The following is a 27,330-nucleotide window of genomic DNA, read 5'->3' on the forward strand; positions in this document are numbered from 1 at the left end:
AGCCTGTGGCGGCCTCTGTGTGGTCCCTTCCTGTACAAGGTCCTTCCCACTGTCCTAAGAAGAAGAGGGCCTCCCCTCTTCTGACCAGGAGCGGTTTAGAAACTTGCATACCTCGGAATACGGGGAGCTTAGACAGCAGCATGGCTCAGCCTGACTCAAAAAAGTGTGATCTGACTTTTGAACTTATTTCCTTGGGGTCCTTAAGAAACTTGGGCTGTGAGGTTCTGCCTGCTAAATTCATTCTGTCTTAAGGCAAGTATCGCACATACTTCTTCCTGCCTCCCTCTGGAGAGAAGCATCCTCCTTTTGGATGAAGGGAAGTCCAGAGGAGAAGTTAGGATGAGGGCCCTGGTTTGGATTGCTAGCTGGAGCCAGAGATGACCTTGGCTGAGTTCCTAGCCTTGGTTTCCTCATCTGATGATGGTGCCTTGTGGGTTTGCTATGAGGACTGGGTGTGTCCTTAGGCAGAGGGTAGAGCAATGTGAGGTACCTTGTCCAGACCCACCAGGGCTAATTGTGTAGTGAGAGTGAGTGGCTACTTCAGGGGAATCTCCAAGTCCCTGCCTGAGTTTGCTTCTAGAGGCTTCTCTTCAAGCTTCCAGTGAAAAGCACTTGGCCTTTGGGGCTGAGTTATTCATTTGGAGGGTAGTAACATGAAGCCGGGCTTAGTCCAGAAGTTCTAACTGCTGTTGCCTCTTTGTGGGGACCCTTCTGCACGGACTTTGTGCCTGGCCTTGGCCGCCCGTGAAAGGGCAGGATAGAGCTTGGCTGGAGGTGTGGAACAGTTGCTTCAGCTCAGCACCTGCAGATGCGTGAGGAAGTTTGTGCCTGGCACTGGAATTGCAGTGTGTCTTCCAACCTGATCTATGCTGGAGCGGGGAGGGAAAGGGAGGGAGAGGAAGATGGAGTGGAAGAAGAAGAAGAAGAGAGATGGGGGTGCATAATGACAGGTTATTTGACTGGCAAACTCCTTTCAGAAGCAGTGCAGCATGGGCTGGTAGCTGGGCAGAGTCCCAGGTAACTTCCTTCTCCTATAGAATCTTCTGCCCCTGGAGATAATGGAAAAGGTGACCTTGGTCTTAGAGGTGTCAGCTGCACGAATCAGTGACACAGGCTTACCAGCCAGGCACCACGCTCACACCTCTCCCTGGAGTTCCTCTTCCTAGTGTCCTGAGCTCAGGGCTACAACTCTATAGGAGTTACCTGGTCAGGCCTGCGGCTCTCCTAAAATTTTAAACTTCTACCAAGAGAGGCAGAGAGCGGCAGTCTTCTTGGTTCTGGCCTGAGGACTGTGCTCTTCTTATTTCCATTGTGCCATCCCTAGAACTACACTGGTGACTGTGTAAATGTAAATTACCCTGAAAACAATTTAAAATTCAGTTTCACTGTCACCAAGCCTGGTGTCAGGTGCTTGGTGGTGACGTGACTGGGGCTCCTGTGTCAGACCGCACAGACACAGAGCATCTGTCACTGCAAAACATTCTTTGAGGCAGCCTTCTCTTCCCCGCAAACCGCCCTCTGTCAGATGGCCACAGCAGCACCACCACGAGCCAGATGTTGGAGAAAAAGCATAGCTCAGCCAGTCTCTCTAGGATGAAGTTCCATCACCTTCTCCCGAGGTTCAAAATTTTTGAACCTCGGGGTTGGGAATGTGGCTCACAGCCCTGGGTTTGATTCCTCAGCACCACATAAACAGAAAAGGCCGAAGTGGCAGTGTGGCTCAAGTGGTAGCCTTGAGCAAAAAAAGAAGCTCAGGGACAGTGCCCAGGCCCGGAGTTCAAGCCCCTGAACTGGCCAAAAAAAGGGTTGAACCTCAACCACATGTTAGACACATAGGCCCCAGTGTGGGCTCTGGAGTAGATAGCTGGCAAAGTTTTTGCCTTTCTAGAGCATGCTCCTGATGCATTAGCTCTGGAGTTGCAGTACCTGAGTTTAAATCTGATCTGCCTCACTAGTGGCCAGAGCTGCTCACAGCTCTCCACACCTTGATCATCTATAAAATGGAGACCAAAAGAGTTCTCTGTCATGAGGTGTTGAGGGCTTCGTGAGGCCAACATTGTGAAAGCCCTCTAAGTCAGTATCATATTCTGTGGAAGGTACAGGGGGCCACCGAAATAAGTTCCCATTCAACAGAGGCACAGAGCCTGTACCAAAGACAAAGCCAAGGACGTATCATGCGTGCTTGGGGTACCGGGGGTCTGTGAGGGGGCAGTGGCAGGCCTTGTAGCTTCCTTCACTGTGGGACGGAAAGCTGGTTTGGGGTCTGATTTATCTTTTTTTTATTTTTGGTAGTAGTGAAGTTTGAACCGATGGCCTTGTACCTTCTCTGTTGACACTCTACCACTTGAACCATACTTCCAGCCTGACTTTTTGCTGGTTATGTTGGAGGTAGAGTCTCACAGACTTTTCTGACCAGGCGTGGTTCAAACCATGATCCACCATCATCCTCAAGATCTCAGCCTCCTAAGGAGCTAGGATTGACTTGACTTTTAGAAAATGGCTGTCTGCTATATGGAGACTAGGTTGCAGGTGTGCAGCACGGATGCAGGGAGATTTAGTTTGACGTCAGGTAGGAGACAGGTGATGGCAGTGAGTTTGGGTGTTAGGAGTGAGGGTGGTGAGAGTCAGGGCAGGTGTGCAATGGTAGAGCAGTGGCCACCACCAGTGTGTTAGAGGACGAGGCATTAGAAAGGACTCCAGAGAACCCCCCAGCCTGTGGGATGGCAGTGGTGGAGGGCTCTCCGTCACACGGGATTCGCAGAGATGTTCTAATGGAAATGTTGGGGGGCCTGCTGGGGTGGGAGAGAATGAGTGGGAAGGCAGGGGCAAGGTAGAATAGCTATGAAGAAAAAGAGTAGGGACCCCAGGCCTAGGAAGGCTGGGAGACCACCCTGGTTGTGTATACATGGGCAGGTGCAGCAACTTCAGGCACCGAGGCTTCTTCTATAACATGTGGTGGGTTCCATCTGACCCTATTGCTGCTGTCTTGCTCACCATTCACCAGGACATTTTCCCTGTGGCTCTTCACTAACACCATCCGTGTGCTGCTTAGACACATGAACATGCTTATCAAGGGTAGAGAAGGCTCACTTTGGTGTTGTATAAATGGGAAATCTGCCCTGTTTCTTCCCAGGGACTGTCAGCAGACCTATGGCTGGGGATCGACTTGAACTTGCAGGGGTGTCGTCAGGACTCAGTGAGACACAAAGGAGGGAAGTGTCCTGATGCTCTGCTTTTCCCTGTCCTCTGCAGGACCTCACTATCCCTGAGTCGAGTACTGTGAAGGGGATGATGGCAGGACCCATGGCCTCGTTTAAGTGGCAGCCGACTGCAAGCGAGGTAAGGAACTCTCCTGAGAGGTCAAACCACCTGGCAAATGGGATTACTGACTTCTGGGCATTGCCAGATAAGATTCCCTTTTCTTTTTCCCCTCTGCTTTTTGTTTTGTTGATTATAAGACACTCCAGAAGACAACAGATTAAAAAGTAAAACCAGCCAGGCACTGGTTAGCTCATGCCTATAACCCTAGCTACTGAGGAGGCTGAGATCTGAGTATCATGGTTCAAAGCCAACAGGGGCAGGAAAGTTCATGAGACTCTCATCTCCAGTTAAGTACCAGAAAACTGGAAGTGGAGCTGTGGTTCAAAGTGGTAGAGCTCTAGCCTTGAACAAAAGAGCTAAGGGACAGTGCCCAGGCCCCAAGTTCAAGCCCCATGACAACAGCAACAACAACAACAACAAAGGAAAACCCTCCACCCTGCAGATGAGAGCTTAGTCTGCCACTTGGCCATTAGACTTGGGATTGCACACCACTGTTGTTTTTGTGTGTGTGTGTCTGTGTGTGCGCGTGTGTGTGCGTGCCCATGTGCGCACGCACATGCACACGCTCCCAGAATTACTGAGGCTTAAACTCAGAGCCTAGACACTGTCTTTTTGTCCCTTAGTCTTTTTGCTCAAAGCTAGTGGTCTGCCACTTGAGCCACACTTCCACTTCCAGCTTTTTGCTGGTTAATTGGAAATAAGACTCTCGTGGACTTTCCTGTCCAGGCTGGTTTTGAACAGTAATCCTCAAATCCACTTCCTGAGTAGCTGGGATTGCAGGCATGAGCTGTCAGCATCCCGCACCTGGGTCACTCTGATTGTTGGAATGACACACAGTAGTGGGATCCTTCTGCTGGGTTGCGTGGGCAAATGCTGAGAGGAGTGCAGCTAGCAGGCAGGAGGAAGCAGCACTGGGAAGCAGCTTGACTACATGCACTGTCTTCTGGTTTCAGCCAGTCAAAGATGCAGATCCTCATTTCCACCATTTCCTGCTGAGCCAGACAGAGAAGGTGAGTTGTTTTGAGGTTCCCACCCTGGCTCAGGCTGGCCACCAAGAGTGGCTTCCTCAGCCAGAGCAACTGCCAGAAGTCAGTGTCAGCTTATAAGGAAGCCATGTGCTGCCAAGGTTCAGAATAAGCCAAAAGGAAGCTAGAACCCAGCCAGCCATGTGGCTGACACATTTGAAGTTGTCTTCAGAGTCCGCGGCAGGAGGAACAGACAGGGTGCACTGTCAGCCGCTGTGGGGGAGCCGTGGCATCTAAGCCAACAGCAACAACCCCATATCTTGCGAGGGAAGCATTCCTAGCACCTCTTCATAGTTAGGCCGAGCCTTGCAAGTGTTGCCTGGTACTCTGTGGCTCTAGGTGACCAGCTCTATAAATCTGGCATATGATTTAGTCCCTTGGAGTGCCGGGCCCATAAGAACCTCTGAGACTTCCTTCAGTCCACAGTAAGCTTAGTAGAGCAGTAAAGGCCTGACCTTTTGTAGAATTATAATGAAGACTCATTAGCCATTCCATTTAATACATGGTCTTTTTCCTCCCTCTTTATTAGCCAGCTGTCTGTTACCAGGCAATCACAAAGAAGTTGAAAGTCTGTGAAGAGGTATGTAGGCTCCATGCCTCCCATGTTTCTCTTAACCTGCCTCTTTGTGGGCAGGTGGATGATGTGTGCTTTCTATCCTTAGGAAACTGGCTCCACCTCCATCCAGGCAGCGGACAGCACAGCAGTGAACGGCAGTGTCACACCCACAGACAAAAAGTAAGTGCTGGCATTAGCCTGGGGTTGGGTTCTGCCACCCCAGAGATGGCTGGGGTCAAATGGAAAGAAGCTAAAGTTGAAGATGGTAGTTGTCACACAAATCCTTAATGGAGTCCCTCTCGGGCATTGGCTCAAGGGCTGTCTCCATAACTCCCATTGAGTCCACATGCAAGTGCGCTTACTTCAGAGGTTAGACTCTCAGCCACCTGGGACTGGACTCAGCAGGCACCAGGGCCCCACACCTGTCATCTTAGCTACTCAGAGGGCTGAGATCTGTGGATCGAGGCACAGAGCTAGCCTATGCAGACAAATCTATAAGACTCCTTTGCAATTAATCAACAGAAAGCTAGAAATACAGGTGTGGCTTGAGTGGTAGAGCATCAATCATGGGTGAAAAGTCTGAGAGAATTCACAAGGCCCTGAGTTCAAGCCCCAACACTGTCACACACACACAGAAAGTCACTAGCTTTGTTCACCTGTGAGAAAATCTCCAAGAGTTACTACAGGAGATTGAGAAGATTAAGATATTTGGGGAAGTGGTGCTGTGGCTCAAGTGGTAGAGAGCTCCCCTTGAGCTGAAGAGCTGAGGGACAGCGCCCAGGCCCAGGGTTCAAGCCCCACGACCGATGGGGGAAAAAAAAAAGATATTTGGAATAAAGCCTATGTCCTCCCTTCCCCAGACTGAACTTGCTTCCAGACTTGACTTTGCTTCTCCTCAGTAGGCCAGTTGTGATACAGAGTCACATGGTAGGAAGGGTTTCTTCAGCAAGAGGGTGTATTCCATATAATTGTTCCCCAGACCAGAAACAGAACAACTTTTACAGTTGAAATGACTGATTTTACAAGTTGTTCTTACTAAACTTCCCTGAAGGTGAAGAAGGAGGAGCTTGTTAGGTTGTAGGCAGAGGGGAATGTTGTTGGTCATGCTGGTGCACTTTTTTTTTTTTTTGGTCAGTTGTGGGGCCTGAACTCTGGGCCTGGGTGCTGTCCCTCAGCTCTTCAGCTCAAGGCTAGTGCTCTACCACTTCAGCCACAGCGCCATTTTCAGCTTTTTCTGCTTATGTGGTGCTGAGGAATCAAACCCAGGACCTCATGCATGCAAGGCAAGCACTCTACCACTGAGCCATCTTCCCAGCCCCCTGGTGCACATCTTTAATCTCTGCCTTCCAGAGACTAAAGCAGGAGGGTCTGAGGGCCTTAATTTTTTTTTTTTTTTGTCAGTCCTGGGGCTTGAACTCAGGCCCTGCCCACTGTCCCTGACCTTTTGCTCAAGGCTAGCACTGTGCCACTTGAGCCACAGTGCTACTTCTGGCTTTTTTTGTTTATGTGATACTGAGGAATTGAACCCAGGGCTTCATTCATGCTAGGCAAGCACTCTACCACTAAGCCACATTACTAGCCCCATAGGGCCTTGACTTCTGATCTGTATCAGGCTGAGCTACATAGCAAAACCTTGACTAGAGAAAAAGAATAGGTGGAAAGGAAGCAAGCTGGGAAGAGATAGACACCACCATTAATGAACACAGAGACTGGATCTGTGGCTCAAGCAGTAGAGTACCTACTTAGCAAATGCAAAGCCCCAAAGTCATTACCTACTGCCACCAAACAAAGTTAACGACAAGGCAGACCAGGCAGGGGTTGAGAGCTAAAAGCAAGACCTTGATTACTGTTCTGTCAGCAGTTTGTACCTAGCATATAAACCACAGCAGAAAGTCTGTTCATGAAACACAGTGATAGCATCAGTTATATTAGAAATCCAAAGACATCATCCCCAAGTCTATTGGGTTTCCTGGGACATGAAGAAAAGGAAGAGAATTAATCTGTCCTGATTGTTGCATAGGGGAAATTGCACAACCAAGAGAGGCTGTGAATGACAAATGAGACCTCCTTTTTAAGCATCAGCATGCAACTTAACGGACAGGAAGTGATGAGTTTCATTTTCAGCATTTGATCCAAATGACATGGTGTGGGCTGAACATGGCCTCTATGCAGCGAATGTTCCAGCAGGTGGTGAGGGATCTGGGCACAGTTTGCAAGAGTGACTGAAGATGTTATTCCAGAAAACCAAAAATGCAGAGAAGATAGCAAGGAGTCGGAATGGGAAAACCACAAAGGGTATCTAGAACTGGGAGAAAAGCCAGGTCGCCACAAGAACATGAACGTGACTGACTGAGACATAAAGAAGCAGAACTGATCTCATTGTCCTGTGTGAGAAAATAAAGGGCAGAAGCCAGGAAAAGACATTTAGGCAAGATGAAAATCCTCTTAAGCAGGAAGAAACAGCAGTGGAAGTGGAAAGTGGCAGGAAGGTCAAAGCGAAGGAAGTGAAGGCAAACAGAAGGTTGTGAGGAAAATTCCAGAGTTTTGGTGAAAGACAGAGGCCTGGAGGGGCAGAGCTGGCCTAAGCCATAGAGGTCGTTCTTTGTTCTGTAGAGGGGAGGGTTTGGACCAGTGCATTGGTGTTTAGTCCCACAGGAGAAGAAGAGGTACCATATGGCTGGCTGCAGCTCACTCAACCTTCAGGCCATTTTTCTGGCATCCTAAATTCTAGCCTGACTTGGTCTACAAGGAGGACATACCAGGCCCACCCACCCCACCCCTGACCTGATCCATCTCTCTCTCTTTCAGGATAGGATTTTTGGGCCTTGGCCTTATGGGAAGTGGCATTGTCTCCAACTTGCTAAAGATGGGTCACACGGTGACTGTATGGAACCGGACTGCAGAAAAAGTAAGTATTGCGAGTCAGATGTACTGGTCCCTGGAATGCGGGTGACTACTCACTGCTCCACATAGGGTGAAGGAGAAGCCAAAACTAATCGTGGCAGGTAGATGTTATTAGAAAAACTAAGTGCCTAGGGATGGAGGTGTGGCTCCAATGGCAGAGTGCCAACTAAGAAGCAAGCCCAGCAAATGTAGCACCGTGACATACACACACAAGATAAAGATGCTCCCTGCGGATGCCTAAGATGACTCAGTGGTTTTTCCTCTGTCTGGGTGTCACCTTTAGGGATAGAGGTTAGATAATGGATGGTGGTCACAGATAGCTTGAGGCTTGGGTCACACTCACTCTGGGTCCTGGCACATAGCACCCTGGGCACACTGGTGCTGGGCAAGGCATGGGCTAGTGCTGAATTCCAGTTACTGTCTAAGTAAGAATGACCAGGACGCCTCAGCTGCCTATCCCAGGGACATGGAGAACCTGTCGTTCCCTTAAAGGGCCTCTGTACATCCTAGGTTTTCTTGGTGTTGATTTTGTTTGGGGGCTGGGGGCTGGGGGGAGGGAGTTGGCAGTTTGGAACTTGCTACTCAGATTCTCTACCACTGGCCCACCCTCCCAACCCCATGCTGTTTTGTGATTGGAAAACTTCCATGTCACCCACAGGACTGTTCCTCCCAGGGAGGCAGGAGAACAAAACAGTTACAAACTTAGGTTTACGTCAGTCCCAAATTCATGTCACAAATGCATCAGACCTCCTTCCTGTCAGTGTCTTCACCTGAGAAGGTGAGGCACCTGCTCAAAGGGCATGGCAATGGACAGGTCATCCGAAACAGCACAGTACTCTGGCTTGGTACATGCCTATAATATCAGCTACTGTAGAGGTTGAGGCAAAAGGGTTGTTCTGAGTTTGGTCCAAGTTCAGGGCCATACCAAGATCCTAATGCAAAAACAACAAAAAGTGCTCCTCTAGTTCTTGTGAATAAGTAGGGAACACATCGTGAGACCTCATTACTGAAAGGCTACACAGACCAGCTTAGGCAGCCTGAAGCAGGGCTGTTCGTTATCACTCTGTAGACTCAACACTCAAGGAAAGCTTCTCTGGACAATTGCTTAGAAACTTGGGGAGAACCAGACCCTAGTGGCTTATGCCTGTAATCCTAGCTACTCAGGCAACAGATCTGGGGAACATGGCTCAAAGCCAGCCTGGGCAAGAAAGTCCATGAGACTCTTACCTCCAATTAACTACCAAAATGACCACAAGTGGAGCTTGGCTCAAGTGGTAGAGTGCTAGCCTTGACCAAAAAATCTCAGGGACAGAGCCCAAGCCCTTAGTTCAAGCCCTAGGACTGGCCAAAAAAACAAACAAACAAAAAAAAAAAAAAACCAGAAAAAATGAAATTTACTATTAATGTAGCTCTTTTGGAGTTTTATTAAACATAAGAAAAAAGCCCACAAAAGAGAAACAGTAAGCAAAGGTATAAAAAAAAAAATGTGTATCAGAAGTCATCAACATATATAAACCAGGGCTGGGAAGGTGGCTCAGTGGTAGAGCGCTTGCCTTGCATGCCTGAGGCCCTGGGTTCCATTCCTCAGCACCACATTAAAGCTGGAAGTGGTGCTGTGGCTCAAGTGGTAGAGTGCTAGCCTTGAGCTGAAGAGCTGAGGGACAGCGCCCAGGCCCAGAGTTCAGGCTCCATGACCGGACCAAAAAAAAAAAAGATATATAAACCAGAAATATGCAATTGTTAGTCTTGAACTCATAATTCTCCTGCATTAGTCTCCTGAGTAGCTGTGATTACAGGCACACATCACCACACCCAGCACAGAACATTTTAAATGCATGTAAAAAAATTAGTAAAAGTAAAGGCTCTAGCCTGGCACCAGTGGCTCATGCCTGTAATCCTAGCTAATCAAGAGGCTGAGACCGGGGGCTGGGAGTATTGCTTAGTGGTATAGTGCTTGCCTAGTATGCATGAAGCCCTGGGTTCAATTCCTCAGTACTACATAAACAGAAAAGGCTGGAAATAGTGTTGTGGCTCAAGTGGTAGAAAGCTAGTGTTGGGCACAAAGGGGTCCAAGAACAGAACCCAGGCCCTGAGTTCAAGTCCCAGGACCAGCAGAAAGAGAGAGGAGTGGGGAACAGACCTGAAGGTTCACAGTTTGAACACAGCCCAAGCAGAAAAATCCTTGAGACTACCTCCAAACTAACCATTAAAAAGCTACATTGGACAAGGCATGGCTCAAGTGATAGAATGCCAGCCTTGCAAGCATGAGACCCTGAATTCAAACTCTAGTATCACCAAAACAAAAAACAAACAAGACATGCAGTAGAGCGCTTGCCTTGAGCTGAAGGGTACGGGACAGCGCCCAAGCCCAGAGTTCAAGCCCCACAACTGACAAGAGAAAGGAAAGGGGGGGGGGGAAAGCATGCAAAATACTAAATCTAAATTATTCTCATTACTGTGTACCCCTGTGTACAAGACAATAGTAGTGTTTAGACTCAAAGCCTGGTGATGACCCTTAGCATTTTTGCTCAGAGCTGGTACTGTACCACTTGAGTCACAGGCTCACTTCTGGCTTTTTACTGGTTAGTTGGAGGTAAGAGTCTCATAGACTTGTTCCAGATCTCCACCTCCTGAATACCTAGTATTATAGGAGTAAGGAACGAGAAACTAGCTTTAATTACTTCTTTGATTGCTTATTGTTCAAAGAAATACTACCAAAACACCAGTGATACATTTTGTTAGGAACCAGCAGCAGTGTGGGCAGCCAGCCTGAAAAGGAATGGTGGCCAGAAGGAGGGGCTCCCATCAGCCCTGCTTCCCAGCACAGTGCTGGCAGCCCAGGGCACTGACTTTCTCTGAAGCCAGACCTCTAGCTCTGCTGTCCCCAGTCCCCACCTCAGCCTCCTGCCTGGAGGCCAGCCAGGTTCTGGGCCTGACTGGCATACTTGTGCACTACCTGCTGCTCACGTTAGGATCTGTGACTTTTGCAGTGTGATTTGTTCATCCAGGAGGGGGCCCGCCTAGGAAGAACCCCCGCTGAAGTCGTTTCCACTTGTGACATCACTTTTGCCTGTGTGTCGGATCCAAAGGCAGCCAAGGACGTAAGGATCCCCCTCCCCTCAGCGCCCAGGTCGTAGCCAGGAGAGCTGGCTGGCCTCCTCCCCTTCTCCCCTGCACAGCGAGTGAGTCTGCATGTGGGGGCTGGATTTCCCATTTAGGGGCCATCTCCCATTGGGAAGGGCATTTGCCTACATTGAATACAGACTTCTTTACTTTGAAACAAAGCATGAAAACTATACTTGAAGTCTGTACTGAAATGGTTCCTAAGCATCTGTTGAGCTAGAAGCTTTGGGGCTGAGGGTACTTTGGGTTCAAAGGCCAGCTTCCTATGCGTAGCTGTTTCTGAATTTGAACGTGTTACAAGTTCAGATGTAGCCATCCTGTTAACACAGGGGACTGGTCTAATCCAAGTCAGTCCAAAGAAGGCCCAAAATAAATAATGGGATCCTGTTGAGAAGGTGCAAGAACAAATGGGAAGGAGCATTCTGGAACTACTATTTTAACCCTTGCATATTTAGTGGGCTCTTCCCTTTTCAGCCTTAATAGTTAATTCCTAACCAGGAAGGGAGCCAAAAAGTCAATACATGGTGGTCTACAGGAGCTTCTGAGCATTGGCTGGGAGGCCAGGCTGTTGCTTCTTCTTTGTATCCCCACAGCTGGTTCTGGGGCCCAGTGGTGTGCTACAAGGGATCCGCCCAGGCAAGTGCTATGTAGACATGTCAACGGTGGATGCTGACACAGTCACCGAGCTGGCCCAGGTATCCCACTGGCTCTAGATTGTCCCCAGGCCCAGGCTAAACAAAGCCAAGTGTGGGTGGTTCCCTGTGGGACAGCTGAAGGCAAAGACTGTCTGGGTGGAAGGCAGGCCCCTGAGGATGCTCCTTGACGTGTCTGGGGGGCCTGTGAGGCACAGGCCTCCAGAAGCCGTGGCTTTCCCACACAGGTGATCGTGTCCAGGGGCGGCCGCTTCTTGGAAGCCCCAGTCTCAGGGAACCAGCAGCTGTCTAATGACGGGATGTTGGTGATCTTAGCGGCCGGAGACAGGGGCTTGTATGAAGACTGCAGCAGCTGTTTCCAAGCCATGGGGAAGACCTCCTTCTTTCTAGGTAATATGTCTGCCACCGCTGGGGCCATGTCAGGCCTGGGGGTCAGGGACTGCATCCGTCTTACATGGCCTTCCTACCGGGCACTCTAGGGGAAAGTTTCCGTTGATGGTTACAGTCAGTGCCTAGAAGGAGCAAGAACCTGCTTTGTCACAGACAGGTGAAAGAGACTCCCAGATGCAGGGTGAGGGCAGGAAGAGAGGCCCGCCTCCTGTGGCATTCTTGGCATGTGATTTTGACTCTTTGCCCTTGGCAGGTGAAGTTGGCAATGCAGCTAAGATGATGCTGATCGTGAACATGGTCCAAGGGAGTTTCATGGCCACCATTGCCGAGGGACTGACACTGGCCCAGGTGACAGGCCAGTCACAGCAGACACTCTTAGATATCCTCAATCAGGGACAGTTGGCCAGCATCTTCCTGGACCAGAAGTGCCAAAGTAAGTCCCCTTTGGTGTCTTTTTTCATCTTCCCTGGTGGGAAAGCCTGCAGGAGGTTTTATTTAGGGTCCTGAGTTCTTCTTATCAGTAGCTTTCCTTCCTCAGACATCCTCCAAGGAAACTTCAAGCCTGATTTCTACCTGAAGTACATTCAGAAGGATCTCCGCCTGGCCATCGCGCTGGGCGATGCCGTCAACCACCCCACTCCTATGGCAGCTGCCGCCAATGAGGTAACGGGATAGCACCCGGCCAAGTCCCAAGACTCTGCACCTTCTTGCAATTGGTGTTTCCCTCCCTCTGTTGAGCTTTGCTTTGCTCTTTTTCTTTTTTTTGTTTTTTCCACATTTTGTTTAGATAGAGTCTCACTTTATATTCGGGGCTGACTCTGTGATTCTTCAACCTGTTACGTCCTATGTAGCAGGAGTGACAGGCAAATGCAGGTTCTTTTGTTGCAGTGATGTTCACTGACATCTCATGCTAGCCTTGAACTGCAGTCTGGCCAATTTCTGCCTTCCAGGTTACTGGGATTGTTATCAGCCTATTCTGCTGTTTTTGTTCTTTTCAGTCATAAGGCTTGAACTCTGGGCCTAAAGCTCTGTCTCTATAAACTGTTCGTTTAATCGGTCAGTCGGTCGTGGGGCCTGAACTCTGGGCCTGGGTACTCTCCCTCAGCTCTTCAGCTCAAGGCTAGCAGTCTACCACTTGAGCCACAGCACCACTTCTGGCTTTTTCTGCTTATGTGAAGCTCAAGAATTGAACCCAAGGCCTCTTGCATGCAAGGCACTCTACCATTTAGTCACCTTTCCAGTCCCTCTGTAAAGTCTTTTGCTCAAGGCTAGTGCTCTACCACTTTGAGCTGTAGCTCCACTTAGTTTTTGTTGTTGTTGATGTTGTTGAGAACTGGAGAGGAGAATCACACAGGGACTTTTCTACTCAGGCTGACTTGAAACTACGATCCTCAGACTGCAGCCTCCTGAGTAGCTAGGATTACAGCCTGCCTGTTCTGCTGTTTTAAAGTTCAGGACTCTCAACTTGGCTGTTTTTTCTAACCCCTTAATATGAATTCCTTTGCCCTTGACTTTTGTCTTTCCCAAATGATTTATTCTTCCATTTATGGATTAAAATTTATCAAGTCAGTCATAGTGGCACACATCTGTAATCTCAGCTACTTAGGAGGCTGAGGCAGTAGTATTGATTGAGCCCAGGAGTTCAAAACTGAAGGTCAGACTCAAAAGTTTGCTCAACATTTGGAGATTTTTAGATATCTAATGGTTATTGATTTCTATTTTATTCATCTTATGGATTAGAAGACAGACATGGCCATGTGGTATTTTATGCTTTACATTTATCAAGACTTGTGGCCCAGCAGATGGGCTCTCTTTTTGGTGCTACTACCTGTGCAGTTAAATAGAATGTGAGTTCTGCCAAGTGTGGAGGTTCATACCTGTAATCCTAGCTATTTAGGAAGCAGTGATCACAAGAAGCATGGTTTGAGGTGAGCATGGGCAAAAAGTTTATGATACTCCATTTCAATCAGTAAACAAGTTGAACCAGCTACACGGGGGAAGCAAAAATAGGAGGATCATGGTCCAAGCCAGTAATGACAAAAAGCAAGACCTAACAGGTACTGGTGGCTCAAACCTGTAATCCTAGCTACTTAGGAAATTGAGGTCCTTAAGGATCACAGTTCAAAGCCAGCCCAGACAGGAGAGTCTATTAGATTCTTACCTCCAGTTAGCCAACAAAAATAAATGGAGGGCTGGGAAGTTGGCTTGGTGGTAGAGTACTTGCCTTGCATGCACAAGGTCCTGGGTTCGATTCTTGAGCACCATATAAGCAGAAAAAAGCCGGAAGTGGCACTGTGGCTCAACTGTAGGGTGCTATCCTTGAGCTGAAGAGCTGAGGGACAGCACCCAGGCCCAGAGTTCAGCCCCCATGACTGACAATAAATAAATAAATGGAGCTGTGGTTCAAGTGGTAGCGTGCTAGCTTTGAGCAAAGTTCATTGCCAACCTAGGCAATTTAGACCTTGTCTCAAAATAAGGACAAAAGGACTGAGGTTGTATGTAGTTCAGTGGTAGATCACCTGCTTAGAATGCTCAGAAACCTAGGTTTAATCCCTGGTGTTGCAAGAAAATAAAGAATGTGAGTCTGAAGTTGCTGAGTATATTCCACAACTGTCAGACAAAGCAACTGACTAGAAACCTGTGCTGTGGCTCACACCTGTAATTGTAGTTACTTAAGGAAGTAGAGATCTACAGAATCATGGTCAAGGCCAGCCAGTCAGAAGAGGTAGAGAAACCAAATAACCAACACAAAGTCAGTCTGGAAGCATGACTGACATGGTACAGTGTCAGCTGAGCAAGTGCAAGGCCCTGAGTTCAAACTCTAGTAACACCTGAAAAAGAATCTCCGAACTAGTGGCATAACGTGCTTTCCTCCTTTAATTCTGTCTTTGGCACTGTTAGGCTTTTGGACATTGATGGGTGCTAGTGTCCTTCTTGTGAGTTTGACCTTTAGTGCCTCTGGAATGTCTGTCTGCTGTTTGGCATAGGTAGATACTGCATGCAGCCCTGTCATGCTTGTTTTTTTCATTACAAGGGAGGGTCACACTCTGGACTTGAACTCAGCCTGGGCACTATCCCTGAGCTTTTTTGCTCAAGGCTAGTACTGTACCATTTGAGCCACAGCTCCACTTCTGGCTCTTTTGTGGTTAATTGAAGATAAGAATTTTATAGACTTTCCTGCCTGGAGTTGGTTTCAAATTGTGATCCTCAGGTCTCAGCCTCCTGAGTAGCTAGGATTACAAGTGTGAGCTACTGGTGTCCAGCTTCATGTTTACTCTTATTACAGGGTTTCTCCTATATTCTTCTCACCTATGTCTTTTTTTTTTTTTGGCCAGTTGTGGGGTTTGAACTCTGGGTCTGGGCGCTGTCCTTCAGCTCTTCAGCTTATGTGGTGCTGAAGAATCAAAGCCAGTGCCTCATGCATGCGAGGCAAGCACTCTACCACTGAGCCACCTTCCCAGCCCCCCACCTATGTCTTTACATTTAAATTCTGTCGTTTGTAGACAGTCCTTGGTTAGGGCTGCTTTTTGGCCATTCTGTTTCTGCCTTTTAGTTGGAGTATTTACTGTGTTAGCATGCTTTCAAATACTATATTTACAGGTCACTTGCACATGCACTGTTGGTAAATTTTGTAGGGTGTGACCATTGAGGCCACAGAATGTGATTCAGGCTCTGCACTGTAAGAGCTCAGAAGTCACATCTTAAGGCTGACCAGTCCATGGACATTTACTATCTGTGTTGAGGTAGGACTGGATTTGCAGTGACCCTCTTGTCATTGTTGCCTCTGCCTTCATCTGCCTTCAACTTAATGATGTGAATCTGCTTTAGAATTGTGTTTTCATTTGCCTCTTGACTTGGTGGTTGCATAAGGATTACAATATGTGGCTACCTTCACGGGCTAAGCCAGGAGCAGAGTTCTATGTTGTCAGGTGTAGGAGCACCTCCTCACCCAGGGGTGTCTCGTAGTATCTTCCCACCTTTTTTCTCACCATCCCCTCTGCAGGGGCAACACCTCCCCAGCAGCTCAAAGTCCTGAGCACCCTGTCTTTGCAGCTGGGTACCCACCACCTCTCCATCTGCGTTATTTTACTCCTATTTCTTTTTTTCCAGGTGTACAAAAGAGCGAAGGCACTGGACCAGTCTGACAATGATATGTCTGCCGTGTACCGAGCCTATATACACTAACCCTTCAATGCCCCACCTCGCCCCTTCATCTTTCTCTGGCCCCTGTTCCTCACATGGGGTCAGGGTCCTGGGACTTAGCTCTGGACCAGCCCACCTGTCTCCATTTCCTTTTATACAGACTTTGCGACTTGCTGTCGGCCCAGTGTGTGGCAGCCCCTCTCTGAGATCCTGGGCAGGGAGTGGGGCTGTCAGCATGGTGCCTGATGAGGAAGCTCCTGGACTGGGCACTGGCCATGGAGTATGAAGCTGTGTATTCTCTGTCTCTCTCTCTTTCTGTTTCTATCTGTCTCTGTCTGACACACACACACACACACACACACACACACCCCACACGTACGTACACACACACACACACACACACACACACACACACACACACACACACACACACACACACACACACACACACACACACACACACACACACACACACACACACACACACACACACACACACACACACACACACCCCACACACCCCCACACGTACGTACATACGTACGTACATATTCACACACTGGCTCTTGCCCCAGGATAGAAGCTGCCCAGAAACTGCTGCCTGGCTTTTCTTCTTCCAAGCTTGTCTCATCTCCACCCCCTTGAGCAGAGGGACTAGAATTGGCCCTGAGCACTGGACACTGCCCCAGTCCCCAGCATGGAGGTGGGAGAGAGGTCCACATCCCCACAGCACCAGGAGGGAGCAGCTCAGCCAAAGTGAACCAGCACAAACACCAACACAGGCTCCGTGGGCCCTCCAGTCTCAGGCCACCGGCTGGGGAGGATTTCCCAGCTGGCCTCCTTTCTCAGGCCTTTGTGAACTGAAGAGGGACTGGCACAGCCTGCCAGGCACCTCTGTAGGGAGCGCAAGAGTGGCTGGCCTGCGGTGAGTGTGGCCGCCTCCCTCCGCGCTGCTCACCTTGGCCCTACCCCAGGTGCCCTGATGTGAGCACTACTCCTCCTGGGCTGCTTTAGTATTTGGATTTGCATTCCAGCCCTTGGGAAGGGTCCTGAGGGCACCGTGAGCAGTGGGGGATGGGGCAGCGCCTTCCTGTTTCCGTTAAGACAGTCTCTTCACCTGGCCTTGAAGAGACTCTCTGACTGACCACCTGCTCCTGCCTGCCCCGCACAGGTCCTGCATGCCCCACCCTTCACCCCTTCCTCCCATGGAGAGTGTCCGTGTCTGTCCCCTGTGTGGCCCAGACCCAGCAGCCTGCAAGCCATGAGCACTTCTGAGGCCCAGCTCTTGTCTTCGCTCCAGGCAGCATCAGGGTCTTCGGTGCTCCCCAGCCAGACCAGGGTCTTTGGAGGGGAGGGAACGGGCCTGACCTAACCTGACCACGGAGTGGGGCTGGGTGACCTCAGCCTCTGGCATTTCTCCTTGACTAGGGGACCAGAAAGGGCATAGGGTGTCACCTAGGAGCAAGGAGAAGTCACCAAGGGATTTCAGCCTTGCTTCCTCTCCTGGGTTGAGATTCCAGTCATGACTTGCAGGTGGGCATTCAGAGTGAAGTGTGGCCATGCTGGCGTGGGGTCTCCCCCAATACTTTGGCCCTTTTCCTTGGGCTGGAACCTGGGTGGGATCTCGGGAGGACTGGGTGGGCCGCTGGGATCACTGGGAAGTTGAACTTGTTTTCTGTCTGAACACAGCCTGTCCTGGTCCTGGGGGACACGAGGGTGGGGGTGGGGAAACATGCTGTATGAGAACCGGTTAGTCAATGTTGTCTTAATATTGTTGACAATTCTGTAAAGTTCTTTTTATGGATATTTCTGTTGAAGCTACTTCACCCTTGTTTTGAGATCCTTCCCTTTTAAGGAGAAAATGTGACACTTGTGAAAAAGCTTGTAAGAAAGCCCCTGTTCCCTTCCTTTAATCTTTAAATGACAAATCTTCTAGGTGATTAAGGTTGTGAATTTTTATTTTTGCTTTGTTTTTAATGAACATTTGTCTTTCAGAATAGGATTGTGTGATAATGTTTAAATGGCAAAAACAAAACCTGATTTTGTGCAATTAACAAAGCTACTGCAAGAAAAATAAAACATTTCTTGGTAACACCGCTGCGATGCGTGAGCCCAGCGCTGGGGCAGGGGCGGGAGTCCTCCTGGGGATTAAGGCCCAGGGCTCAGTCCGCCCGGCCTGGACCAGTGGCCTGCGGTAGAGGCGGGTCCTGCAGCGGGCCAATGGGAGGGCCGAGCGGGCGAGGAGGCGGCTTGCCGGCCAATCACTGGGCGTGGGGAGCTGGCGGGCAGGTCAGGCGGTCCTGCGGAGTTGAGGGGAACTGGAAGGCGCCGGCCCCCGGAGCTGGGTCTGAGAGGCCGGGGGCGGGGCCGGGGCACGCTCCGCCAACCGGCAAGGAGAGGAGGAAGGCAGGGGGCGGGCTCTGCGCGCGGGCCGGCCGCGCACGGCGGCGAGGGAGACGGCGGCGGCGGCGATGGCGACCGCGATGGCAGCGACCGCCACGGCGGCGGAGCGGGCCGTACTGGTGGGCGGCGGGCGGCGGGCGGCGGGCCGGGCGGCGGGCTGCGGGCGGCGGGCCGGGCGGCGGGCCGGGCTGCGGGCGGCGGGCCCTGACCTCCGCCACCCCCCGCAGGAGGAGGAGTTCCGCTGGCTGCTGCAGGCCGAGGTGCACGCCGTGCTGAGGCAGCTGCAGGACATCCTCAAGGTAGGCGCCCCAGGCCGCGGCGGCCCTGCCCGCCACCGGGCCTTGGCACACCCTGCCCACCTCAGTGGAAGGACTTGAGCGGTGGACACAAGGAAGTCAGCAGCAAGTGTGGGTGGGAGGTGTCCGAGTCCCAGGTCAGCCCTGGGACTTCCGTGGAGGCAGTGACATTAACCTGAGAACGGAGCTAGCACTAGGGATCTGGTTGGTAATCTCAGCACCATGGAAACAGGGATCATGGCTTTGATCATAGCCAGCCTAGGCTACTGAGCAAGAGTCCGTCTCAAAAGGGAAGGGAAGGAAAAGAACTGGTCACGTGACAGCTGAAGGGTCCTGCCCCTCCCTTACAGTGTGATCTCAGCTAAGCCACTCAACCTCTCTGGGACTCTCCCCCCCCCCCCCCCTTGGAAAAGAAGATAACAGAGATCAGATATGAAGACTAGCCTGAGCCAGTTTTTACAAAATGCCTAGAGCCTGAAGTGGCCCAGAACTACAGGTTGCCATGACTACAGTCAGGTTCACCCAGTGGGGAGGTGGAACCTTTCTGTCCCCTCTATACTCATTCCCAGTGTAGTATATATGCCCAGCCCTCAGGGGCCTGCAGGGCCCAGGCTCAGCTTAGGTACCAGATCAAACCAGCCTACCTTGTCCTTTCCTCAACTGACCCAAGACCTGTGGGGAGGGGGGGCGGCTCTAGATTGGAGTACACTTTACAGTAGCACTTTGTCTCCTGCAGGAAGCCTCTCTCCGCTTCACGCTGCCAGGCTCAGGGGCCGAGGGCCCCGCCAAGCAGGAAAACTTCATCCTGGGCAGCTGCAGGTGAGCTGTGCTCAGTAGGAATTTGGGGGTGGGGGGGCAGCGGGGAAGGGGAGATGGGGCGCGGACTCCCAGGGTTCCTGAGGGAAAATGACAGTGGGCACGCTGTCTTGTCAGGAGCTGGGGAGGGAGGAGGAGGGTAGTGCAGCAGCAGGCGCTCCTCTGATCCCCAACTATTGTAGCACAGACCAGGTGAAGGGCGTGCTGACCCTGCAAGGAGATGCCCTCAGCCAGGCGGTGAGTGCCCCCCATCCCGCCCACTCCCTCCCACCAGCCAGCCAGGTTGCCCCTGGCAGAACCCTGGACCTCTCAGAGTCTGGTTTCCTTGTATCTTAAGGTGACAGCACCCCTCTGCCTCTGCTAGGGAGGCAGGAAGCTGCCTGGCACTTAGCTTAGCCTGGCACCAGGACCCAGGATGTTGCGGGCATTGGCTGGATTAGGCTGACACTGGCTCAGTGTCAAATCTGCCATCAGCCAAGCTGCGGCTTGGGCCTGCCCCGGTGCTGGGCAGCAAGGGGAGGGGAAGTCTCTCCCCTCTGTCGCTTCAGTTCCCACTGCCCGATCAAGGGAGGCCACCTTCCTCTACCGCCTTGTCAGCCCCCCGTTGGGCCTGCATTCCTGTCTCCTCACCTCCCTGTTCACCTCGAAACAGTCAAGGTGTCAGGTGTACACTGTGGACTGGCTGGGCCTGAGCCACCACCAACCCCACTGTGCCTGTCCACTCCCCCATCCCCTCTCTTACCCGGCCCTCTCCCCCTGCCCCCCACTCCGGCCCAAGGACGTGGCTCCTGCCGGCTTAGCCTGCTCTTACCTGTCAGGATGTGAACCTGAAGATGCCCAGGAACAACCAGCTGCTGCACTTCGCCTTCCGGGAGGACAAACAGTGGAAGCTGCAGCAGGTGGGTGACCACTCAACCCCGCCCAGGCCGGGCCAGGCCACAGGCCAGGCAGAAGCTGCCTCCCCTTCCTTGCACAGTGCCTGGGGCAGAGAACATGCCCTACCTGTGCATCCTCTGGCCCAGGGGACAGCTGAGGGTCTCCTGAACCAGTCAGCCACTCACCTGCCTGAGCCTCTGGGGCCTGGGCTACAAATTCCTAACAGTCCTTCCCAGTTCCTGGACACACACACACACACACACACACACACACGACACACACACACACACACATCACACACACACACACACACACACACACACACACACACGACCTGTGCTAGTGCCACGCGGAGGCCCCGAAGCCGGCACTGTCCCTCGGCTGACTGCCCCAGCAGACGGTGGGTGCTGTTTTCAGATCCAGGATGCCCGGAATCACGTGAGCCAAGCCATTTACCTCCTCGCTAACCGGGAGGAGAGCTACCAGTTCAAGACAGGAGCCGAAGTCCTGAAGGTATGCAGATATCTCCTGGGGCCCCCATGGCTGGGCCCACACCCGCATGCTTCCCTACAGGCTGCTCCTGCCCCTGGGATAATGGCTCATAGCCTATAGGTCTAGAATATACCTGGTACCAGTCCCCCAGCCCACTCTGACCTCAAACCACCTAGCAGTAAGCAAAGCAAGCAAGGTGGCCCCAGCAAGCGCTCAGCAGGTTCTGGCTGCTCTGTGGTAGTCCCCACTGAAGCAGTAAAGGCCTTTCATTACAAAGCAAGGTGACAAGGAGAGCACTAACGCCAGGGGCTCCTGCTTTAGCTCCACCCCCTCCCCCGACTTGCTGTGCATCCTTGGGCTGTTTACTTGCCTTCTCTGAACCTCCAGTGCCAATTGTGTGGCCGTCAGGAAGCAGTGGGAGCTGAGACTCTGGGGAATTAGCCCAGGCTTTGCCCTTGTGGCTGAGGGAATGGTAGGAAAGGCCACCTATGGCTTTGCCATCCACCCAGGACCTCAGCAGGCCCCCTACGGCCGCAGTGCGCACTGTGGCTCCCTGGTGTGGGGGCCGGAGGCCCAGCCCCCTGGGGTGCAGCAGTGTCACCCTCCCCCCCAGCTCATGGACGCCGTGATGCTACAGCTGACCAGAGCCCGCAACCGGCTCACCACCCCGGCCACCCTGACCCTGCCCGAGCTGGCAGCCAGCGGCCTCACGGTCAGTACGCCTCGGCCACCCCGGCCGGCCGGCCCTCCCCCCTCCCCCCTCTCCTCCGCCACTCGTTTTCTGGCCTCCATCTTGCATCACCGTCCCTCCACTGTAGACCCTGCCTGGAGTCCCTGGCCTCTAAAGCCAGCAGGACCCCACGCGCACCTGGGGCTGGTGATTATGCAGAGGCCTGGGTGGGAAGGGCCTCACCCCCCCCCCACTTCCCAACAGCGGATGTTCGCCCCCACGCTGCCCTCCGACCTGCTGGTGAACGTCTACATCAACCTCAACAAGCTGTGTCTCACGGTGTACCAGCTGCACGCCCTGCAGCCCACCTCCACCAAGGTGAGCCCCCTCCTGCCCCCCCCAGAGCATGCCCCCCCCCATGCCTAACTGACTGGTGCTTCTGCCTAGAACTTCCGCCCGGCTGGAGGTGCTGTGCTGCACAGCCCCGGGGCCATGTTGTAAGTACGGGGGGGGGGGTGCCTCCCCACTCAGGCCTCCCCCTCCAACTTGGGCCCTGCGCCCGCCCCCGCCCCCCCACAGCCACCCACCTCTCCTTCCCAGCGAGTGGGGGTCCCAGCGCCTGGAGGTGAGCCACGTGCACAAGGTGGAGTGTGTGATCCCCTGGCTGAACGACGCCCTGGTGTACTTCACCGTCTCCCTGCAGCTCTGCCAGCAGCTCAAGGATAAGGTGGGGCACTATGGGGGGGCGGGGAGAGGGGGGAAAGAGGGGGAGACTGGGGCGCTTGGGGTCCCTGTGGACAACTCCACAGGCTCCACCCCAACACACCTAGCAGCTAGGCTGTCTGCCAAGACCGCTCCCAACCCGACCCGTGGTTAGACCTGGGTCAGGGAGGGAAGGCGCTCCCTCTGGACACGCCCAGTGCCCACTAGACAGGCCCCCTGTCTGCTGGACACACCCAGTGTCCTGGCCATGCCCTGTTGTTCTCTGGGGCATGCTGTCACCCAGTGACTGCCCCTCTCCCTCTGCAGATCACCGTGTTCTCCAGCTACTGGAGCTACAGACCCTTCTGAGCTGGGCACACCCAGAGCCTGTCCCCCAGGAGGGTGGCGCTGCCTGTGGAGTCCCATCCCCCCCCCCAAATCCCTCGTGGTGCCTGCCGTGGCGGGCACCACGGGTTATTTATCTCCCTCTTTACCCACCCTCCACCCAATCGCACTGCACTACCAGGAACTGGGAAGAGCACTGGACCTGGGTAGGGGCACTAGCTTGGTCTTGGGGTTGGTGGAGAAGGCGGGGTTCCTGCCTTCTGCACATCCTGCACTCAGGGTGGTCCAGGCCCAGGGCTCTCTTGCCTCTGGAGGCCACTGGTGCACCTGAGGTACTGCTGGAGGGGAGGGGAGGGGAGGGGCGGGGCGGGGCGGGGAGCACAGAGCAAACTGGGCATTAGGACTCAGGGATGGAAAGAAGAAGGACCGGCAGCCGCAGCGCAGCCATACTGAATAAGCACAGTACTGGGGTTGTTCTGCAATCTGGGTCCTCTAAGAAATAAAGAGCATCAGAGTTTTCCTGGAGCCCTTGTCTCTCTTTCTAAATGGGAGTCAGGCTGGGGGTCCTGGGTATGAGTGACCCACCTGCCTCTGGGGGTCCCCGGTGTCGGTGGCCCCATGGCCCTTGGAGTCCTCAGTATCAGTGCCACCCCCGTCCCTGGGGGTCCCCAGTGTCAGTGTCCCCCGCATCCCTGGGGGTCCCCAGTGTCAGTGTCCCCCGCATCCCTGGGGGTCCCCAGTGTCAGTGTCCCCCCCATCCCTGGGGGTCCCCGGTGTCAGTGTCCCCCGCATCCCTGGGGGTCCCCAGTGTCAGTGTCCCCCGCATCCCTGGGGGTCCCCAGTGTCAGTGTCCCCCGCATCCCTGGGGGTCCCCAGTGTCAGTGTCCCCCCCGTCCCTGGGGGTCCCCAGTGTCAGTGTCCCCCCCATCCCTGGGGGTCCCCAGTGTCAGTGTCCCCCGCATCCCTGGGGGTCCCCAGTGTCAGTGTCCCCCCCGTCCCTGGGGGTCCCCAGTGTCAGTGTCCCCCCCATCCCTGGGGGTCCCCGGTGTCAGTGTCCCCCCCGTCCCTGGGGGTCCCCAGTGTCAGTGTCCCCCCCATCCCTGGGGGTCCCCGGTGTCAGTGTCCCCCCCATCCCTGGGGGTCCCCAGTATCAGTGTACCCCCCATCCCTGGGGGTCCCCAGTGTCAGTGTCCCCCCGTCCCTGGGGGTCCCCGGTATCAGTGTCCCCCCGTCCCTGGGGGTCCCCGGTGTCAGTGCCCCCCCATCCCTGGGGGTCCCCGGTATCAGTGTCCCCCGTCCCTGGGGGTCCCCGGTGTCAGTGTCCCCCCATCCCTGGGGTTCCCTGGTGTCAGTGTCCCCCCCATCCCTGGGGGTCCCCAGTGTCAGTGTCCCCCCCATCCCTGGGGGTCCCCAGTGTCAGTGTCCCCCCATCCCTGGGGGTCCCCGGTATCAGTGTCCCCCCCATCCCTGGGGGTCCCCAGTATCAGTGTCCCCCGCATCCCTGGGGGTCTCCGGTGTCAGTGTCCCCCCCATCCCTGGGGGTCCCCAGTATCAGTGTACCCCCCATCCCTGGGGGTCCCCGGTATCAGTGTCCCCCCCGTCCCTGGGGGTCCCCAGTATCAGTGTACCCCCCATCCCTGGGGGTCCCCAGTGTCAGTGTCCCCCCGTCCCTGGGGGTCTCCGGTGTCAGTGTCCCCCCGTCCCTGGGGGTCCCCGGTGTCAGTGTCCCCCGCATCCCTGGGGGTCCCCGGTGTCAGTGTCCCCCCCATCCCTGGGGGTCCCCAGTGTCAGTGTCCCCCCGTCCCTGGGGGTCCCCAGTGTCAGTGTCCCCCCCATCCCTGGGGGTGCCCGGTGTCAGTGCCCCCTGGGGGTTTCTGGCGTCAGGCCTTGAACTCCTTCCTCCCTCAGTCTGCCACCCGCTGGCAGACTGTGCTAGCATGCCAACCCGTGGCTGCCAGTCAGGTGGAGGCACCAGGTCTGTCTGGGAGCTCAGCGACCCCTCCCTCGCCCAAGCCGGGTGACCTGGAGTGACACGCCTCCCAGTGCCGCCGTGTGTGCCCGCGATGCGCGCCCTCGGGGCTCAGAACAGTCCAGACTCAGTTTCCAGCAAACACAGGCTTTGTTACGGCCACCCATCCACATGTGCCTGGAGGCTGGCGCTAAGGTTCCAGGGCCAAGTTATCCATTCCCCTGGGTTTTTCCTGTGAGAGGCACAGATCGGTGGCCTGTGGGTGTCACTTCCCAGTCTGCCAGGCCCCTCCGCAGACAGCCCAGTCCCAGCCCTGTCCCGTGCAGGAGGCAAGAAGGTTCCAGGCCCCCACCGCTCCCCTCCTCCTGGGCTCACCTTCCCGGAGCTGGTGGAGGGGCAGCAGCAGCGGCAGCAGCAGTGGGCAATGACCAGGAGCAGCAGCAACAGCACGGTGCCTGGGGACAGATGGGCGCCCAGATGTGAGCCCTGGCCAGGCCGCCGGGCAGGGCTGCTGAGGCCTGCGGCCCACACTCACCCACGAAGACCAGGAAGACCACGAAAGCAGCCGTGTCCCATTCCGACTGGAACAGCTGGCGGCTCTTTATCTTCCCCAGCACTTCCTGAGCCGTGGCCTCCAGCTCTCTCCCCAGCTCCTCGGTGGACAGACCCATCTTGGCAGGAGTCACCTGTCCCCACCCCCAGAGGCCGCCTCAGAAGCAGGGCCTCGACCCGCCTCGGCCGCTCCTGCCCCAGCCCTGCTCTTCGCTTGGGCAGCCCAGCCACCCTCCTCCTCCCTCTGTCTCTCCAGGACCCCACCTGCCTCCAGAGACCTCCACTCCTCCAGCCAGGCAGATCCCAGGTCCTTGGGAGCTCAGCCTGCTTCCTGCTTCCGGATCCACACCACCTGCGGCCTTGGCAACCAGCCCCGCCCTTCCCCGGGGCCAACAGGGCTGCCTGAGCCAGCCCAGAGCCCAGCCCACTGCAGGGGCCCTGAGGCAGAGGGCCACAGGCCTGCCAACCGCTTCGCTTCGCGCCCCAGATTGTTTTCACCTCTCAGGAGGCCAGAGGAGCAGGTGTTCACCACAGCCGATTGCCTCTCAGAGGAGCACAACCCTTGACCTTAGATGCTTCAGTTTTTTTTTACTTAATGGTATTGAGGATTGAGCTCTGGGCCTTGCGCCTGCTACACAAGCACTTGAGCTAAGCTCGGGTCCTTTTGTTTTTGCCACAGGGTCTCTCTGTTCCTGAGGACGGGTATACTACACAGGGGAAGAGAATGCATCCCTTGATTTTCGGCCCCAAGGTATGACCCCTGTCTGCCTCAGTCTTCCCATCTGGGAAATGAACATATCAACTGTGCCCACCTCCTGGGACTGGAGGATTCAGCAAGAGAGTGGGAGCTTTCTTAGCACAACAGGATGCCGTTAGCTTCTTGCTCCTGTGACTGGAGTTCCTGAGAAGGCAGGCTTGCAGGACAGGTGAGCTTCGTTTCCTGGTTTCAGAAGTTCCATTCAAGGTCACTTGGCTCTATTGTTTTGGGAGCGGATCATCACAACTGACCGTGACAGGACAGAACACGAGACCCAGGAAGGGCACAGCCCTCAAAGGGGAGCCCTGCTTCTCCAGGCAGGCCCAACACCTTCTCCAGTGCACTGGCATATGCCCCGGTCAGTGGTTAAGGGAGGGCCTCCTAGAGATTCAGTCGTTTCCCTAGAGCGTCCCTCTGAACTCACACACAGGGAACCAGGTCCTCAACACAAGAGTTTGGAAGGTGGACATTTCCTGTTCCTGCCATGACTGAGGCTGAGGGCAGATGTACACTGAGTGTCTGTACTTCTGTCCCCAGCTTATGAGTGTGCATCCCCTCCAACTTTCCCTTCCTGGTCCCCAGTTAGACTCCTATGCTCATCAGATCCTTCAGCCCTCAAGAGATTTATTTGAGTTTCTCCTCCTCCTCCTTTTCTTCCTCCTCCTGCTTTTTGGGTAGTGCTGGGCATTGAACTCAGGGCCTTGCACATAGCTAGGCAAGCACTCTACCATTTGAGCCACGCCCCCAAGCCCCTGTTGTTTTACATTAGGGATAGTGTCTTACTAAATTGCCTGGGCTGACCTACATCTTGCAATTCTCCAGGTTTATTCTCCAGAGTAGTTGGAATTCTAGACATGTGCCACCATACCCGGTTTATCATCTCAAATGGGTATAGTCTCCTGAGCAAGGATGAAGCAGAAGGGGGTGCAGAGGACTCAGCCGGGAGGGCTTAACTAAGCCCCTGCCTTCAGTTTCAGCTCTGCCACTTCCTCCCTGGATGACCTTGAACAAGGTCTCCTGTCATCCACTCTCCAGAACCTGGTGATTAGTCCATATTTTAGCATCCCAGGGCTCCTAGAATGAAGCCACAAGCAGGGAAATAGGAGGAGGGAGAGAGTTATTTTCTACATCTATCTCTTGGTTTTTCTTTTTGTCAGTTGTGGGGCTTGAACTCAGGGCCTGGGCGCTGTCTCTGAGCTCTTTTGCTCAAGGCTAGTGCTCTACCACTTTGAGTCATAGCACCACTTCTGGCTTTCTGGTGGTTAGCTGGAGATGAGTCTCACAGACTTTCCTGCCCAGGCTGTCTTTGAACTGAGATTCTCAGATCTGAGTAGCTA

The 27,330-nt window shown here is 53.7% G+C and overlaps 3 protein-coding genes across 8 annotated transcripts in view; 2 read left to right on the plus strand and 1 right to left on the minus strand.

Annotated features, from left to right (window-relative positions):
* Positions 1–18,211, plus strand: part of LOC138816075 (cytokine-like nuclear factor N-PAC) — a 33,808-nt gene extending 15,597 nt beyond the window's left edge. For 2 of the 4 annotated variants that reach the window (XM_070005615.1, XM_070005613.1), the window contains 11 exons: positions 3,253–3,339; positions 4,275–4,331; positions 4,876–4,926; positions 5,009–5,082; positions 7,711–7,810; positions 10,797–10,907; positions 11,523–11,624; positions 11,810–11,972; positions 12,226–12,405; positions 12,511–12,635; positions 16,083–18,211. In XM_070005615.1, coding sequence (XP_069861716.1) covers positions 3,253–3,339; positions 4,275–4,331; positions 4,876–4,926; positions 5,009–5,082; positions 7,711–7,810; positions 10,797–10,907; positions 11,523–11,624; positions 11,810–11,972; positions 12,226–12,405; positions 12,511–12,635; positions 16,083–16,157 — 1,125 coding nt within the window. In that variant the 3' untranslated portion in view covers positions 16,158–18,211. The remainder of the gene's footprint in view (positions 1–3,252; positions 3,340–4,274; positions 4,332–4,875; positions 4,927–5,008; positions 5,083–7,710; positions 7,811–10,796; positions 10,908–11,522; positions 11,625–11,809; positions 11,973–12,225; positions 12,406–12,510; positions 12,636–16,082) is intronic. The other 2 variants (XM_070005616.1, XM_070005614.1) reach the window with 1 other exon arrangement.
* A 293-nt stretch (positions 18,212–18,504) lies between these two features.
* Positions 18,505–23,240, plus strand: LOC138816076 (protein rogdi homolog). Its single transcript, XM_070005617.1, has 11 exons — positions 18,505–18,637; positions 18,746–18,817; positions 19,551–19,633; positions 19,813–19,867; positions 20,449–20,529; positions 20,924–21,019; positions 21,612–21,710; positions 21,933–22,046; positions 22,116–22,165; positions 22,269–22,395; positions 22,698–23,240. The coding sequence occupies exons 1-11, from the start codon at positions 18,587–18,589 to the stop codon at positions 22,737–22,739; spliced, it is 870 nt and encodes a 289-aa protein (XP_069861718.1). The 5' UTR covers positions 18,505–18,586; the 3' UTR covers positions 22,740–23,240.
* A 1,575-nt stretch (positions 23,241–24,815) lies between these two features.
* Positions 24,816–25,613, minus strand: LOC138816064 (small integral membrane protein 22-like). 3 transcript variants are annotated; one of them, XM_070005593.1, is made up of 4 exons: positions 25,515–25,613; positions 25,220–25,370; positions 25,060–25,139; positions 24,816–24,916 (listed from the first exon to the last, which is right to left on the minus strand). In XM_070005593.1, the coding sequence occupies exons 2-4, from the start codon at positions 25,353–25,355 to the stop codon at positions 24,875–24,877; spliced, it is 258 nt and encodes an 85-aa protein (XP_069861694.1). In that variant the 5' UTR covers positions 25,356–25,370; positions 25,515–25,613; the 3' UTR covers positions 24,816–24,874. The 3 variants fall into 3 exon arrangements, with proteins under 3 accessions (XP_069861694.1, XP_069861692.1, XP_069861693.1); XM_070005591.1 differs by having other exon boundaries at positions 25,505–25,609; XM_070005592.1 differs by having other exon boundaries at positions 25,501–25,601.
* Positions 25,614–27,330: the final 1,717 nt, after the last annotated feature.

This window comes from Dipodomys merriami, unplaced genomic scaffold, assembly GCF_024711535.1.
Source record: "Dipodomys merriami isolate MVZ:Mamm:240054 unplaced genomic scaffold, mDipMer1.0.p SCAF_680, whole genome shotgun sequence".
Taxonomy (NCBI): domain Eukaryota; kingdom Metazoa; phylum Chordata; class Mammalia; order Rodentia; family Heteromyidae; genus Dipodomys; species Dipodomys merriami.